We start from the raw sequence: 16,813 nt of genomic DNA, 5'->3' as shown, positions 1-16,813 counted from the left end.
TTAGTCAGCAATGATGAAAAATATGTGAATAAAATTATAAATCCTATATCGTGGCTTTTGCCACCGCTGCTGGCCAGAGAGCAGTGAAGAAGCCTGTTGAGTACAAGGGGAGCTTCCACCCGAGTAACAAAGCCCGGTGAAGTGAATGAGCTCTTTGATCGCAACCCTGGGAAGAAAGGGTCTCAGTGGGCACAGTGAACTACTCTCACGGGGAAAGAGATGCAGTGACCCATTCTCATTGCAGAAATGCCTTGTCGAAGCTTGCAGAACTGAGCTGACATCAAGGAGGGGGTGAGGGTCTGGGGCCGTGCTGGAGCCAGCAGCTGTAGAACCTGTAGCATACCTCCACTGGCCAGCTCACCCCAGAGTCACCGAGCACCTTCCTACACCAGGGCTTCACCCACTTTTAACTAATTCAAATGAATAATGTATTCAATGTATTTTTAATTCTTTATGTCCTTTGAGCAGCAGTACAGACCCACAACCAACAGGAATGAAAAGAACACAGAATATGTGGATCACAGAGAGAGACTTTTCTCTGAGCTGTGATAAAAATATGGAAACATTATACTTTCTTATACTAAACATCATAAGTTTTTAAGTAACATTATCACTAAGTTATCTTTACAGAAATATTCAAAAGGCAGATGCGGAGCCTGGAAAATTCTTTGTGCTAAAGGTGGTTTTGTCAGGAAGTTCAGATCCTCTGCCTCACTCTCTTTCCTAATTGGAACAGAGGCCAAAATGAATAAAAACTTTGCTTGGTCAACTATGGAATACCTGCTTGTATTTGTAGGGCATTGCATGGATCTGTGTCTTTAGCTCTATTATCAGTAATGATTTTTACTGTAACTATGGAGGGGGGTGAGTGTATGATTCATCTACAGATGGGTATTTTGTGAGATTTTTGAGCTAAATTCAGCTCCAGGGTACGATAGTATTTTTAAAACAATGCCACTAACTGCACCACTTACTCTATCTTGATTTCAGACTACTGTAACTTCTTTAACTAAAAAAAAAAAAAGATTGATAGAAGTAAGAGCCATACACAAGTGAAAAAGAGTTTGAAATTGCTGTGCTTATTAGAGATGAATGAATACTAATATTGGTGCACATGGTATGTGCACATGAAACAGGCTCCGAATCCTGTTCATACCAAAATGTGTTTCACAGTGAAATTTCCCCTTTAATTTTCAATGCCCTTGATAACATCTCAATCCCTTTTCACTGTAACTTCCCAAAGTGTAAACTCCGGTGCCCTGCCTGCAGACACCTTTCCTTCCCATGCACATCCTCCCTCTGCTGCTCTGTAGCCCAAATATAAGGCTATGTCAGTCCTTGCTTATGACTAAAATGTGGGATGCCAGTTATTTATTTATGTTAAGTGTTTGGAGGCTTTAACTAGAGAGCACCATAGAAACTGGGCTGGTATTGTAGTCAGGGCTTTTATTCAGGTTGTCTGATGAGCTGCGGATGCTGCCTGCCTTTGTGTGCTCCAGCCCCATGTTTATCCCGACACTGCCTTTGTGTTCCCTATTTGACATATTTTACTGTAAATAAAGAGAGACACTGTCTTCCAGCTGTATCCACTGTGACATTTGACTCTCGGCTGAATGATTGCATTGTGCTGTGTGCTTTGAAAACATTATCTCTTTTAAGAAATAATCTAGTCCTTTAATAGTTTCCTGCATGTGCCTGTATTCCTTTGCACATCCAGAGAGCTCAGGTGTTCGCCCACCTCTGTCAAACCTCAGCCATGGCAGCTCCTGCCGTGCTAAGGGCTCGTGAGGGTACAAGTGCCTTGGATACCAGGTCTTGGCACTGCTCAGTTCCCATTTTGCCTGGTCTTTTTAGCTGCACCTTCTGATCAGATTGTGCAGTATGGCTTTTTCTGGGGCATGAGCCTTTTGCCACGTTTTTTTAGATATTATGCAGCATCTCTTAATTAGGTCTATTCATATAATATATTCTTTATTATAGGTTGACTCACTGGCTGCTATACAATTATGGTGATCTTCCCTCTGCTGTCTGGTAATGGGTGATCACCCAGTCTTTTTGTGTGTTGAATACTCCTCTTTTTTACTTTAGAAAGTTTAAATCTTTAGTGAGGCTGGCTTTCTCAAAGCAGGCCTGATTCATTGGGTGCTGAACGCCCATAGCCCTTTTTCTAACATCCCTTTTATGAAGTTTGTATTTTTTGTTTTTACACAACTTTTTTTTTTTGTCATTTTTATATAACTTGTAATTGCAAACTGATTCTGAAACACTTTCAAAATAATTCTCTGTATTTAGAAATGAATAGGGAGTTGCTCTAAGGATTGAATGCAAATAAATCTATAACTGTAGAGAGGCTGGTAGTCCCACCTACAAGTGCCTTTCCAGAGAAAGGCCAATCAGTTTCCTATAAGGCTGCCAGGGTGGGACTGTCTCAGATGTCACTATTGTTATGGATAGCATCTTTCTGAAAGTCATCAAACTTTAAAAATGATGTTCACTGTGCATGCATGTGGCAGAAGAGAGCAAAGCAAAATGAAATCAACACCTTGAGTTCGCTGGCATGAAAAGCAAGTGTATGGGTTTCAGAAAAGGAGCGCATTGAAAGCAGCACTGGTGTCTTTGAGGAGAAGCATGGCAGTGAGTGGAGGGGCAGGGACCACCATGTCCCTGCAGATCAGGGCTCGGTGCCTCCGTGGCAGCCTCATGGGGCTTGGATGGCAAATCTGATGGAGGAGGTGGCGGATGCCTCCACCAGCAAATCCTGTTTTCAGACAAGCCATGCTGAGCTCGGGGGGCTCCTCTGCATCTCAGGACTAGTTCCCTCTCACCAGCAGCTGCGTTGTGTATAGTATAGGATCTGTGTCATGCATAATATAGAACAATGACATTCCCAAAAGGGGTTACAAGCAGAGAATCCGGCATCCAAATCGTCCCAGCGACCTGATGAGACATGGACGTCATTCGGAGCTGCAGGAGGGCTCTTGGTTCTCTCCCGGAGAGAACAGCTCTGCACTCTGGCAGTCTTGGCTTTGTGCTTTTATTAAAATTCCCCAGAATAAAAAGAAAAGGCATCTGTGAGAGAACAAGATTGATAAGAGATTCAAAATATATTTTTATTGCATTCTTAAATTACCATAATTAAATAAAATTATTAAATGTATTTTTATTAAATTAGCACACAGGTTGGTGTCACTTGCCTTAAATATTTTAATAAAGCCTGTGAAGTCTTCCCTTGTTATTAGTGCTCTTGGAATATATCTATTTTAATGACAATATGAGTTTAAATTTTGGTGTTGGGAAGAGACCCTGGATGGATGAACTCTGCATTTCTCTGGGGGCCCAGCAGGGCTGTGGGGTTTTCTTTGCTCGAGACTGGCTGCGAGACCACATAAACTCCATGTACATATACCGAGAGGAGATGCACAAATGATGTGTTGTGACAATAGAGCAGCAAAGCATTTAGGCACATGTTGGAAAACTCTGTGGAGTAGAGATGTACTTACAGAGCAGGGCCTGGAGGAAATCTGTGTATTGCTGGGTTTGAAGATAATAGAGAGGGATGAATTAATAATTATATATGTGTGTGCTACATTTAAAGACAGATAATTTTTTTCTGTCAAACCTACCTTCACGCTTGCTTTATCACTGGCTATAAACTGGGTATTTCTCAACAGATGGAAGGCAGTGGTTTTAAGGGTGTTGCTGCTTTTGCAACAGCTATAGGAGTGAACTTGAACTACTTTCATGGGAGGGGCTGGGGACGCTCAGACCAGGGCTCCTCACCTTGCTCTGAACTGGGTAGGGCCTTGCAAATAACCTTCTCACTGGCTCTCTGGCAACAGAAAAGGTAATAAAAAAAATTAAAATGAAAATTTATGGATTTCCTGATGAATTTAATAAATGGGGAAAAGTTGGTTCATTTTGTGTGGTTTAAAGTTATTTATAAAATGTAGAAAATGTGGGAACAGAGGGCTGGATGGCAAAGGGGCTTGGGGTGGCAATGGGAGTTACTTGCCAAGTGGAATGTGTAAAACTAAGATTGAAATCCCCTCTTTGCTTGATTGCATGGGGATTTGAATTTGGGTCTCTGAACTCCTCTGAGAGTGCCCAACCGCCAGCATATTCTGGGATGAGAATCTGTCCTGCTGAAACTGTTCTGCTTTGTAAGAATAATTAAATATTCATTGGGCCAGTGAGAGAACAGAAACAAGTTGATAGCCTGGGGATTAAGCCTCTCCAATAAGACAAGGATACAGAAGTAATTCAGTTCCTGATCCAACTCTGATGCTGAATGGATATGAATCTAGGGTCATGCTGACCAAATTTACCAGGATTCTGTGTTTTTCACCATATATGTGTCACAACATTTTTTTCTCCTTGTCAACTTTCCTTACTTCTTTACAGAAATTGCTACTACGTTGGTTTTTATGGTGGTGAATCTGTGTCAACTAAAGTTATCCCCATTTTTATTGGAATCAGAATTGGGGCCATGGGCTCTTTAGCAATCCATCCTTGTTCCAGGAAGTTATTTTGAACCCCCAATTTGCTACTTAGTGCAGTGGGGTGGAGGAAGTATATATATATATCCCTTGATTATAGGGATATTACAGGAAACATTTTTTACTGTATGTCCAGACTGTGGTGGTAATCTGGAATCACACAGTAGCAGGGAACCGTAAATCTTTAATATGACATTAATAAACCCAATAGTTTCTGTCAAACCTTAAGAAAACAGAAAATCAGCACTAAACATCTATTCAAATGTGATGCTGCACTAAGGAAAATTTTTACAGTTCTATACTGAACTCGCCTGATTAAATGACAAACTCATTCCTGAGTTGCTTGGGTTTCTTTTGGTGTGGGGAAAAAAGAAAAAGGAAGATGTTTTCCAGATGGAGCTCACTAGGAAGAAAGCATCGCCTATACCCAGCCCCCTGCACCCCTGTTTGATGCAAGCCCGCAGGCTGGGCAGAACACTGTGTCCGCTCCACTGCCCTGGGGCCTGGCTTCAGCACCTTCCTCTGACAGGACTACTTTCACAGGATCTTAGCAAAACCCCATTCCTTTCATTCAGGACACCTTCTGTTTTGATGTCCAGATACACGACTGGACTCTCCTGATGTCCCATCACGTGCCGGGCTGAGGATGCTTGGAAACACAATTCCTAACTCGCTGCTTGGGGCACAGTAAATTAACTGCTGGATGCATCTTGTTCTTAGACAGCAGTAAGGGCTCCGTGAAACGAACAAACACTGTCTAAATGGGAGAGGAAACTGATGGAGTGTTTATTTTGAGTAATTTCATTCATAACTTGGCACCAAGTGCTCTGCGAGATGACAAGTTCCGATTTTTCTAGAAGCTGCCTTCCCAGAGGGCAACTCCAGGTCCTGCTAAATTTATAACACCTTGGGAGAGGCAGAGTAAAGTAACTCTCCCTCCCAGCTCTGCTCAAACAGGCAGCGGAGGGGTGTGTGTGTGCGTGTGTTAAAAACCGCCCGCGACTTTCCCCGCGGCCGCTGAGCCCTTCGCGCTCGGGGGGGATTTCAGTGCCCCCGCCCCGGTGCAGATCAAGAAAGGGCGGCGCGGCCCGGCCCGTGTGCGCGGGGGCTGCGCTCTGCGGGCCGGGCCGCGGACTCAGCGCCGGCCGGGCCGGGCCGGACCCGACGGGGCGGGGGGGAGGGGGGGGGCGGCGGCTCCGCGCGGCCGCGAGTCCGGTCCGCGGCGGCGGTCCGCGTTTTGCGGGCGGCCGCTGTATTTCCCGGGCCGTCCATGGCTCGGTGCTGTTGGCTCTCTCTCCGTCTGATCGGCGCAGGCTGCGCGGGGCTCCCTACGGGATCAGAGCGCTCCCCCGCCGGGACTCCACTCCTCACATCCTCCTGCTGGGACTCAGCTACATTTCCAGCCAAGCCTGGCTTTATTATGTGTGTCTGCACTGCAGCCCCAGCAGCAAGATCAGGAGGAGGAAAAGGAGCCAGGACAAAGAAAAGAGAGGGAGGCTGGCGAGAGCTAAAGAAAATAAAAACCCAGGGCAGCAGCGGCAGCAGCGGCAGCAATGAAGGCAGGAGCGGTGCCACCTTCCAGCGAATAACCCATGGAGGCAGCTAGCGGCCCCGGCATCGATGCAAAGAAGCACTTACCTTGTTCCGCGAAGTGCGTGCGTGCAGGGGAAGGCGGCGGCGAGCGCGGCCGGCCACGGGGAGCCCACCCGCCCGCCCGCCCAGCTCCAGCTCCGCGCCGCGCACGGCCGGCCGCGCCGCGCCGGGGACACGGGGCGGCCGCCCCTCGGCCCCCTTCGCCAGCATAAAAAAGGACTCGTCGCCCTCCCCGGTCAGCGGCGGGGGCGAGGAAGGGAGAGGCAGCCGGGGGCGAGCGGGCAGAGAGGGAGGGAGGGGGCCAAGCGCGGCCGAGGGAGGATTTAGGAAAATCGCAACAAGGTCGCACCCCCGGAGCGCCCCGGATTGCCGGGGCCGGAGCTCCTCGTGGGTTTCGACGCTGAGTTCTCGCCGCGCGCCCTCCCCCACCCCAGAGCCAGGGACCCGCACAGGGCTCTGCTGCTTTTTTTTTTTTTTTTTTGCTTTCTTTTTCTCCTTTAAAAAAAATTTATTATTCCGAAAGTGCGAGCTGGACTGAGCCGCAGGGCGCCTGCAAACTTTAAAGAGAACAAAAAGGCGGGTGGGGGCGCAGGCCGGGCTCGCTTTGCGTCGGTAGAATTTGCACATCCAAGGCGGGGGAGGGAAGGAAGGAACAAAAAAACCCAAAAAAACCCAAAAAACCCAAACAAACAAACAAACAAAAAAAAAAAAAAAGAGGAAAAAATATTGCAACTGTTGCGCCCGCGATTTTTTTTCTTTTTTTCTATCTTTCTTCTTTTTTTTTTTTTTTAATTTTTTTTTTTCCCCGGGGGAAGGTGCCCAAGGGGGTGGAAAGAGGAGTTGAACTTGCCGCATTGCAACAGGCGAAAGAAGTGAGAAAATCAAATAATCGATCCCGCTGCTGCCGCTTCGCCTCTCAAAGTTTGGAGGTGCGGGGGGCGGGGGGGCGAGAGAGAAGGCAGGGAGAAGAAAAGAAGGGACAAGAGGAAGACGAGGAGGAGGAGGACGAGCCACGGCGTCCGGACATGTCCAGGAGGAAGCAAGCCAAGCCCCGCTCGGTGAAAGGTAAGGCATCCTCCGCCGGCCCCCGCCGCCGCCGCCCGGCCCCGGGCAGCCGCCTCCGCCGCCTCCGCCGCCGCGACGCGGCCAATCAGGGCCGGGGCCCGGCTTGGCGGGGATTGCGAATCCCCCCCCCCCCGGTACGGGCTGGTGGTGGCGGAGACCCCCCCGGAACCGACGGCGTGTCCCTACGCGGGGCATCCGCCCGCCCGCCGTCCGTTCCGGGGTTGTGTGGGTACCGCGGAGCCGGCCGAGACTCGCCGGCGACACGTGTCGCGATAATTGATGAAAGAAGCTGGTGGCATCGTTGAGGCGGGGAGGGAGGAAAGTTTCGCGGTGATGCTCGGGTGCGGTGGCTCATCGGCGGGCCGAGGAAGGGAGGAATGAGCTCACTCGTGTTTTAGCCAGTTAGCCCGAAATTAATGTTCCTTTATGATTGGGAATAGTAGCGCCGTCTGTTTGCTCCTTCTGTCCAATGCGCGTAAGGGTGGTGGAAAGAAGGGGAGAATTAAACCCGATTTGATAGATAGGAGTTAAGAATTTGCTTGGGCTTGAAGAAACAATGGCCAAATTTAGTAAAGGCTTTATGAGTAAAGCTTAGACATTAAACTATGCATATTCTTCTCCATGCCTAGCGAAGCGGTGTTTAAAATCTCTTGTTTACCTCCGTAAGAAAACAGCTGCTGGAGAAACGTAAAGGGAGGGACGGGACCAGCCCCGCGCCGTACTGCACGCATTGCCAGCTTTTTGACTTTTAAGTGAATGGGTGCGAGAAAGAAAGCGGGATTCCCGAAGCCTTTCGCTCCCAGCCACGAGGAGGTTAGCTGATGTTGGGGAAGGTTTTATTGTCCTCTGCACAAAGCAGAAGTCGCAAACTCAGTGGACCCGAGGCTTTGTTGGAGAAGCACAAAAGGATCAGAACTTTGGATGCCCAGAAGATGAAACAAAAAGTCCAAAGCTTTTGTAATTAAATAACTCCTAAGTGAACAAAATTAGCGTGCAGTTAATCGACCAACTAAAGAACAAATTGAAACCCCATGCAGGACCATTTTATATTATTTGTGAAATATCCATTTTTTAATAGATGATTGCAGTGTAAGTTGTATGTGCTTCAAATGTTTATCAAGTTTTTGTAAAGTCGGTCCTTCATCTTTGTACAACCTCCTTAACAATTTTTCCCCAAACTAAGAGCACCTTTTAGCATTGTGCTGTGGCATTGTGACCCTCCACAATCCCGACAATCTGCTAAAGGAGCTGCTTCAGTAATTGGTAGATGAATGTTACAGTCTCTGGCCAGAAGAAAGGGCAGAGTTAGAGCTATTTCTAGGGGATGCTCTGAAATACATTGTTTAAAACGAAAAGAATTGCAGTTTGAGAACAGTGGAGCAGGCCTTAGGTCATGACTTCTCTCAGATGAGGGGATCACATTTAGTGGCCAGGCCTCTGGAGTTTGAAATATTTTCCTGTGCTAAAGTGTCACATTTAACATTCAGGAAATAGTTCTATGCCAGTGCAAACAGTGTTTGCTCTAGAAGCTCAGTTAGTAAGCCTTGACATCTTGTGACATACAATGTTAGATATTTACCATTTATTACTCTTTTGTTTTCTTCCTTATTACTTCAGGCTGCAATAGCTCTTGCAAGTGGTTGATACTTTATAACGAAATTTTAACTCTAATTCTGATATAGAACTGATCACTATTTACATGATCACTTTTTATGAATTAAAGTAGGTAGCTTACTGGCGAGTCATAGCTGAGAAACATTATCCCTGTAATGCAGAAAAATCTAGAAGGTTTTTGCAACAGTGAGCTGGGTGAAGCCCAGTTTTTAAAGATTCTAAATATTTCTGAGGTCTCTAGGCACAAAAAAATGTTTCCAGCTTCAGCAAAAACTGGATGTAAATTACAGGTCTTGGTTTGAGCTGCCTAACAGGGAGTCTAAGAATGAGCTGAATCTGGGTGAAATTCTGGATAATAGGAGGCAGCTCATATGTGCATGTAGGATAAAGAAATTCTTCATTTCTTTCTATTCACCCATATCTTCTGCTTGTAAAAAGTCCGTTGTATACATTTTGTGGTCTAGGGAGCTGGCAACCCAGTAGATTGCCACAGTACATGTTTCCATGGAAATAATTGAGATGTAATAAATAAAGGCACTCTGAGGTCATAGGTTTCCCAATTCAACTGAGAAGAAAACAAGCATAAATTATGTGGATATATGTGTGGCATTTAGGAGTTAAAATAATTTAACATTTTTCTCTTTTCCATCTTTTATTTCACTTTGTATAGCAGCTTTGCTATTTATTAACCACTACTAGATTTGTGTATCCTTTCTCATTCAGAAAGATTATGCACTAAAATAGGATCAGTCTGTGCCTGTGATGAAAGGGATTATTCTGCATGCAAAAAGCAACTTGCCTGCTCTTTAAGTGGGAGCAATGCTGACTTTAAAGAAGTGATTGACTTTGACAGAAGTATCGAATGCTGACAAGTCTTAGATGCGCGTTATTGCAAATGAAGTGATAGCAAACCCAAAGTGGATGCCAGCACAGCTGCAGGTCAGGTGGCCCCTGTGCTGTATTATGAGGTCTCAGGTTCAGCCTGGCAGAAACTTACAGTAATTCCTGCAGCTGTAACTCCAGCAGTAGCCCTGGGCTTCCCCCTGACATGGGATTTATGATTTGCAATACAGTTCACTGATTTGTTTTGACCATTAGTTTTTGCAAACTTGAAGATACTAACCTTATAGCTGGTATTTGGGGACAATGCTGGCCTAAAGGAAGGTGGTTTCACATCAGTGAGAATGGGATAAAAGTGTGAGTATTGAGTCTCTGCTGGTTTACAAAATAAACGCTTAGGGGACAGTGTGGTGGTAGCAATGATGAAGTAAAATACTTTCTGAAGCTTTACTTCACATCACAGATGAAGCCCATGAAAGTAATTTTCCTCAGCACAGACTCTTGCCCTGTTGCCAGTAACCTCAACTGCTGAGAGCTTTTTCAGTTCTCTGTAAGAGTTATACCTTAGTCACTTTTACTTTAGTGTTGTTAAAACCACGTGGACCTGAACCCCAGAACATAACACAGCCGTTGATGTCAAAGCACTCTGTCTTGTCCCCCATTACAGCTGATGGGCACTGATATTAACACTGGTGTCCTTAAAAGTTTGTTTGGTGCTGGCTGCTGCAGGGAGTGGGGGGCACCCAATCCACTCAGGAAGCTGAGGAGAGCAGGTCTTCCTTCTTCCCCTTGGTCAAACTGCAGCTTCCCATGATTGGAGGTGGTTCTGGATGGTGCCATGCTGAGATGTGGGTAACAGTAACCCCTGGATTTCTAGTCCCATGTAATGGTAATTGAGGCATTTACTGGACTGCTCTTTGTGGGGCTGGGCTCGCATTGGCACAAGGTTTTAAGCATCAGATGCACTTTGGCTGCTGAATTTGACAGTTCTGCAAATTGCTGTCAGCTTGCAGGGGTATTCTGTGCATAAACGTGCTAGTGGGTAATCAAACTGTTTTGCAAAAGAATGCACTAATTAACTCTAGATTTGTTATCCTACTTGAAGTTGCAGAATTGCTGTCATATTTTTTTGCTTTCTGTTGGCAAAAAATGCTGATAGAAACTTTTGATTCACACCCTACCTGCCTCATTTGTGTCAGTCAAGAAGAGAAAAGGGGGGTTGCTCATTACTTCGTTATCTGCAAAGTAAATAAAAATACTTCAACCATTTGCTGAGTTCCAATTAGTTGATTGCTATGAATGATCTTCTTTAAAGGAATGCTGTTTTACCTATCTGCTCATACAAAGGTTTGATTTTGAATGTCTTGTGAAAAGGATTCTCTTTGTCTTGATTGATGTCAAGAATAAAAGCATGATGGTAATATCCCTTTGAAAGCTATTGTATTGTCAGCTCTGGCTGACAGCAGGAGGCCCTCCTAGTGCTATAGATTAGCGCTGTGAAAACACTGACATTTTCTTTGTTATATTGCTGTTGTTCTGCTTGCAAAGTCAATTATACAATGTTGGAGCTCAGTTACAGAGTTGACTGTGGAAGTAACAATGTCTTTCATACTTGTCTTAAAGATATAATTTTCCTTTTTTTCCCAGTTGATAAGGAAGAACCTGAAGGTACTGGAACAGTACATTCTACAAATTAAATTTTGACAAGTATAATCATAATTGCCAAATACAAGAGACTTGTGCGATTATCCTTTAATTTTACAGTTCATTCAAGTTTCGGTGGAATTTTATTGATACAGTGAAAGCAGCAGCTAAAATTGATAAAACTCATATCAAATAAGATTACGCTCTTGATTGTTCTTTATCAAGTGTAGCTTTTGGGGGATTAGGAATAATTGGAGATGTTGGTGTTTCATTGTGGGGCTGGTGCCCTGAGAGTGTTTGAATCCATGCAGTATTCTGAGCACTGCCTTCAGGGATTAGCCTGCAGTTTTTAATTTTTGCCTGTGTATTTTGCTACAAGCCTAGCAGCGTTCTCCTCTGAACTCCACAAGTCCCATTTTCCTGCCTTTCTTTCCCTCTGGTATGCTCTCCTGGACGGGATCTGGGTGGTATTTAACTGGTTTTACTGATTGAAACTCCTGCCTGTGTGCAAACACCTTTTAATTGCGGCCTGTTCCCATTGGTCTCAGTGAATATAACGAATAAACATAGCCAAAAATTGAAAAGAGTGGGAAAGGTAGCACAAAACATTTAAATGTAAATGGAAACAAAATAGAAATCTCATCTTTTTAGTGATGCTATGTTTAAAGCCATTGAAGAACGACTACTATTGTACAGCTCTTGGAGAATTCTTCTTATGTTTTTCTTCAAAAATACTTGTGTACAATCAGTGCAAGTTAAAGAATATCATTCACTACTGAATTGCTTCAGATGACACATGCAGAAAAAAAATCAGAGACGTCTTGTAGGACGTTAATTGTAGGATTTCTAAATTACTATTATAAACTAATAGAGTAACAAAAGATTCTACAGTTACCAGTAATTTGTCAGGATTTATTTTGTTTTTCTTCAATAATTGAAAATTAATGTCTTGAAGTGAAAGCAGATGTTCATGCCATCCTCTGAATTGGATATAAAAATGATGTTTTGTAGATGCGTTAAGCTTGTGTAAATACAGATTTTCTTATCATAGATGTGGCTTTGGCTTGGTTTTATCTATTGCTTGGTGCCAAATTAACTTTTAGGTTAAATGTGGGTAAGTGGTTTAAGCTTGGTTAAATTAACTAAACTGAGTACTTGAGGTGGTACCCAGTGATCAGTTACCACAGTAAACATTTTAAAACCCTGCCTCACCTGCTGGCTTTGTGAATGATGAGATTTTCTCACACTGTAGAATTAATATTTACTTCTATTTGATAGGTGCACTTGTAATTGTTTACTTGGCTATTTTTATTGAATTGGTTAATTTTTTTCTTGCTTTCCTATTCCAATTTGTGAAATCAGTTTTAGATGATTACAATATTTGAAAAATGCAAACCACATTTTTTTTGTAAAAGAAATAATCTCTTGGTCTCATGCATCATACATATTATAATATTCTCTTACACAAAAGATTATTAATTACCCACAATAATTGAACTGTCTTATAAAATGCCTATATGAGGTCCTCATCACTCCATCAATGTCCTCCGTAAATGCCTCTGAAAAAGCATGGCTATTACATTCCCTTGTATCCTAGTAAATGTGCTGGAGAAATGAAATACTACTCATATAAAACCTATTAGAGACTCCTGCTAAATCTTGACTGACAAATGGTGGTGGAGGGGAGGGCCTGGCTTTGGTGCATGCGTTGGTGGACACGGACTCGGCGAGTACAGGTGGGAGCTGGAGCCAAGTGAGGACCAGCTCTGAGCCCTGTGTGCTTTTATTCCACATGTTTTACAGCCCAGAAGTAGATTCTCATGCATTTTCTTTCCTGATGTCCATTAGTAAATGCAGAGAAGCTGGTTCCTTTTTCTCTTAGACAAATAAGGTGATGGGAGTTTTGAGTACTACATCTTCTTGACAACACCTAGATGTACATATATGTGCAGCAGTGAATTATGGTGGCTTGTTGGAGTCACATTATTCTGGGGACTAGAAAGATGTGCACGATCTAAATGGTCTCTTGTGACATTTCCAGCTACAGAAGGCTCAGGCTTCGACCTCTTGCAACGGCTTGTTTTCAAAAATGTAAACAAAGGGACCTGATGGTGTTGGAAACTGGGTGCTGCCATTTGGAACGGGCTCACAGCTCTCCCTGTGGTACCGTGGGCTGGTGGATGGTGTTAGCTTTCCACAGAATAACTTACTTCAGGTAGCACTGCAATACCCATCTGAATCTAGCCATAAGTACCTTCATTATATTGTTTGCACTTTCTTAGAAAGAAAACCTTTTCCTTTCTAGCCGCAGATTAGGCAACAGAAAGACCAATTTGTAGAGCTTGTAAATGCCACTTGTTAATCATATGCAGTACAATTATTAATTTTTTCCCTCTTCCCCCTTGGATGTATTAAGTCAACTTTTTAGCTTTTTTATGTAATTGAAATTTGCCCTTTTGTTACCTGGGCATGAATTATTTTTGAAATGTTGTCATTACCCACCCTGCTGTGAGGTTTATCTCTTCTGTTCATCCTAATTAAATAAAACATACTGTTGTTTGCTGGTCTCGTGTTGAACTGAATTACCTGCCTGAAGGCTCACTGGTGTCGGCTCGCTTCTTGCTGCAGCAGCAGCCGTCGACTAACACATTTACTTTTAGATTTTCATTTCAAAGGGCTCAGTTTGTGCAGTGTGACAGGTGAATGGTGAATGCTTTACAGGACTTTCAAGAGCTGAACAAACAGCAAAGGACTTATTGCTACTGCAGCCGCGTGGCAAGTACAAATGTAAGGCAGCCTTTGTGGCAGAGAAGTATTTCCTTTGCTGCACAGAGGCCACTCAGGAGACCTGAAGGGCTCACTTGGGTATGCTGGGGGTGAAATAATCTCAGTCGTGATCTCATTTAAACCCACCCTACCTGTGTGTTCTCCTGGGCAATTTCTAGTAGGGTTGATCTTGTCTCTCTTTGTAGCGTCACCCGCAGTCATGTTCTCCTTGAGTCTGGCACTGATAACGAAGGCTGCTTCAGAAGTGTAACAGTTGGAGTTTCTTTACACAGAAGTTACTTCTAGTTGATATTAGAGAACGTAAACAATGCATTCAGGTTTGAAAGCAAAGCAGAGGGAAAGATCCCTGCTTGTAGAGAAACAGTTTGTTTAAGCCTCTGATAGCACTGCAGAAAATGCATTGCTCACTAGTGAAATCCTGCTATGAGTAAAAGTACAAGAATTAACAAGTCACTGTACTCCGGTCTCTGTTGGCTCCTGCTAGGCTCTGGAGGTTTGGTCAAATGTGGCCTAATTCTGCTTTCCAAATATTAAAAAAAATTACACAGAGGGCAAAAAGACAAGTTCTTAATATGCATATCCTGGGAAAATCCTAAACCAGTATTTTTACCCCCTCCAGTCCCAAGGCTAATCAAAATTCCTTTGTTTCCACATCTACCATTAAAATATATGCCTCCCTTGGTTGCCTGCTGACTGTACAAGTTTAACCACTCAATCGATTGGACTCACAAAAGCTGTTACTGGCTTTACGTAGTATTTGCCTACAGGTAATTTAGAGATTGGGGTGAGGGTCTAGGCATCCTTCACCAGGTGCTTAAATTTGGAGCTCTGTTCATTTCTTGATAATCCTCACCTAGCTGAGATGAGGTTTTTCTGGGTTATTACTGGGGCAGGTTAGCCAAGCATCCACCTGCTGATTGCTGGAACTTGCTTCATCGGGTGGGCAGCTGAGTGGTAATGAGGATAAGTCTGTTAGTGAAGACAGACTTACCATGTGCTTTAAAAAGGGAGTGCTGTAATATAGAGGTGGAGTGTTTTGCTGGGTGTGTAGCTGGTTTTGCTGCCTTAAGTGAGCACATTAATTTTTTCCTTCCCTTAATAACAATTGGGACTGGGTTGCATGTTTAAGTGTAAGTCTAAGCTTTCTGAGTAGCTCTGTTAATTGAGGTTTGTGTTGGAAGACTGAGTAGGCTATCAGATGTAGGGTGAAGGCTCTCTCTTGTTTTTGTGGTAGTGTTTCTTACAGGCCTTGGTGGGGGTTGGATTTTAGTCTCATTCCTTCCACTGCAATTGAAAGAGCAGGAGCAGTAGAGATTCAATGAAAATGGTCATTCAGGATCTAATGCTGGAGAGAGTGTCCTGCTCCTTCTGCTGACTCTGAGATTGCTGTTGGGAGGATTTCCAGGAGAGCACTGGGAAGGTTCAGGGTGCAGAAGATGCAGCAAGGTTGTGTGCACTCCTAGATGGCACTGGGGAAACCCAAGAGACCTGGGTTGTGTTTAACATCTGTCAGTGTAAGCAGGTACAGATTTACATGAGACCAAGTGACTGTGATTCTTCATTCTTTCAATTTCATGTCTAAAAAAATGGTAATCTAAAAGGTGGTAGAGAAAAAACATGGTAGGAGGTTGAACTTCATACTTTGGGAAGTGGAGATGCTAAACAGAGAAATAAAATAGGGAAAGTAGGAAATCTGTTGCTGCCATTTGAGTATGCAGGGTACTTGATGATTAGGAGCATAGCTTTGGCACGGAGGTTGGCTTACCTGGAGCTGTATCGATATTATTTTTCATTTTAAATCTAAAGACTGAGAGAAGGAACAGATCTGAAAAGTGACTCCAGCTCCATGGAAAAGTGTGTGATTATGCATAAGCAGAAAAAAACCACTAGACATGCAAATGATCAAAACAAAATAGCTTTTCTGCTCTTACTAGACAGTGACAGTGCTTTCCTGCCTGGAGGAGTGCATTTTTTGTGCTATATAGTTATTTTCTGTTTAATATAGAGACATTTGAGCACAAGTGTGACTGCAGTCATCAGTTCCTGGCATTTCAACTATTTTAGGATCATGGCAGTATCTGAACTTGGCCTGTGAGGACTCAAAATTGTTCATGGTTTTGTAGAGAAGGGGAGATCAGGTTGGTAACTGGAAAAAGTAGGCTTTCAACACTTACTGTGTGACTATACATAAATACATACAGTATATGGTGTGTGTTCATGTGTAAATGAAAGAGAGAGCTTAGAGGAATAGCTAATCTTTTGTTGGGCCAACTAAAATGGTTGCAAAATGCAAGGAAGTTTTTTTCTGATGTACAAGCCTGCCTGCTGTGCTGAAAAAAGCAGCAGCATTCTGGCTATTTTGCTTGATAGGTAAATGTAGCTTTGTTTTAATTTATTTATCCAAGCTATTACTCAGATTTCTGTTGCTTCATTAGATTACTCACATGAGTAAAGAGATACTGGATTACATAGTAATGCCAAGCTTGTGTATTATTTATTGCTAAATTCTGTGGATGCATTTTGGTTGGGTAATTTGCTCGTGCCCTCCTTTATTTCTAGGAAAATGACATGCCTTGCCCTTCATAATTTCTTTGCTTTTACTGACCAGACTGTTCCCCCAGAGGGCATGTGGGATGTGGCAGAGTACTGAAAATATCGGGGTGGGGAAGTAGAGAAGGAGGGCTGTGTGTGACTTGTACCTTATTTATGTTTATACTAGAATTATGTAGAAAAATGATGTGTTTCTGGCAGGGATACTTTGTGGGGAATATAGC

The 16,813-nt window shown here is 43.7% G+C and overlaps 1 protein-coding gene across 2 annotated transcripts in view; it reads left to right on the top strand.

Annotated features, from left to right (window-relative positions):
* The first annotated feature begins 6,284 nt into the window (after positions 1-6,284).
* Positions 6,285-16,813, top strand: part of ZNF423 (zinc finger protein 423) — a 221,796-nt gene continuing 211,267 nt past the window's right edge. For both annotated transcript variants that reach the window (XM_030227724.2, XM_030227723.2), the window contains exon 1: positions 6,285-7,154. In XM_030227724.2, the coding sequence (XP_030083584.1) occupies positions 7,115-7,154 (40 nt within the window). In that variant the 5' untranslated portion in view covers positions 6,285-7,114. The remainder of the gene's footprint in view (positions 7,155-16,813) is intronic.

This window comes from Serinus canaria, chromosome 11 (assembly GCF_022539315.1).
Source record: "Serinus canaria isolate serCan28SL12 chromosome 11, serCan2020, whole genome shotgun sequence".
NCBI lineage: Eukaryota > Metazoa > Chordata > Aves > Passeriformes > Fringillidae > Serinus > Serinus canaria.
This window is presented reverse-complemented; position numbering and strand designations above follow the sequence as displayed.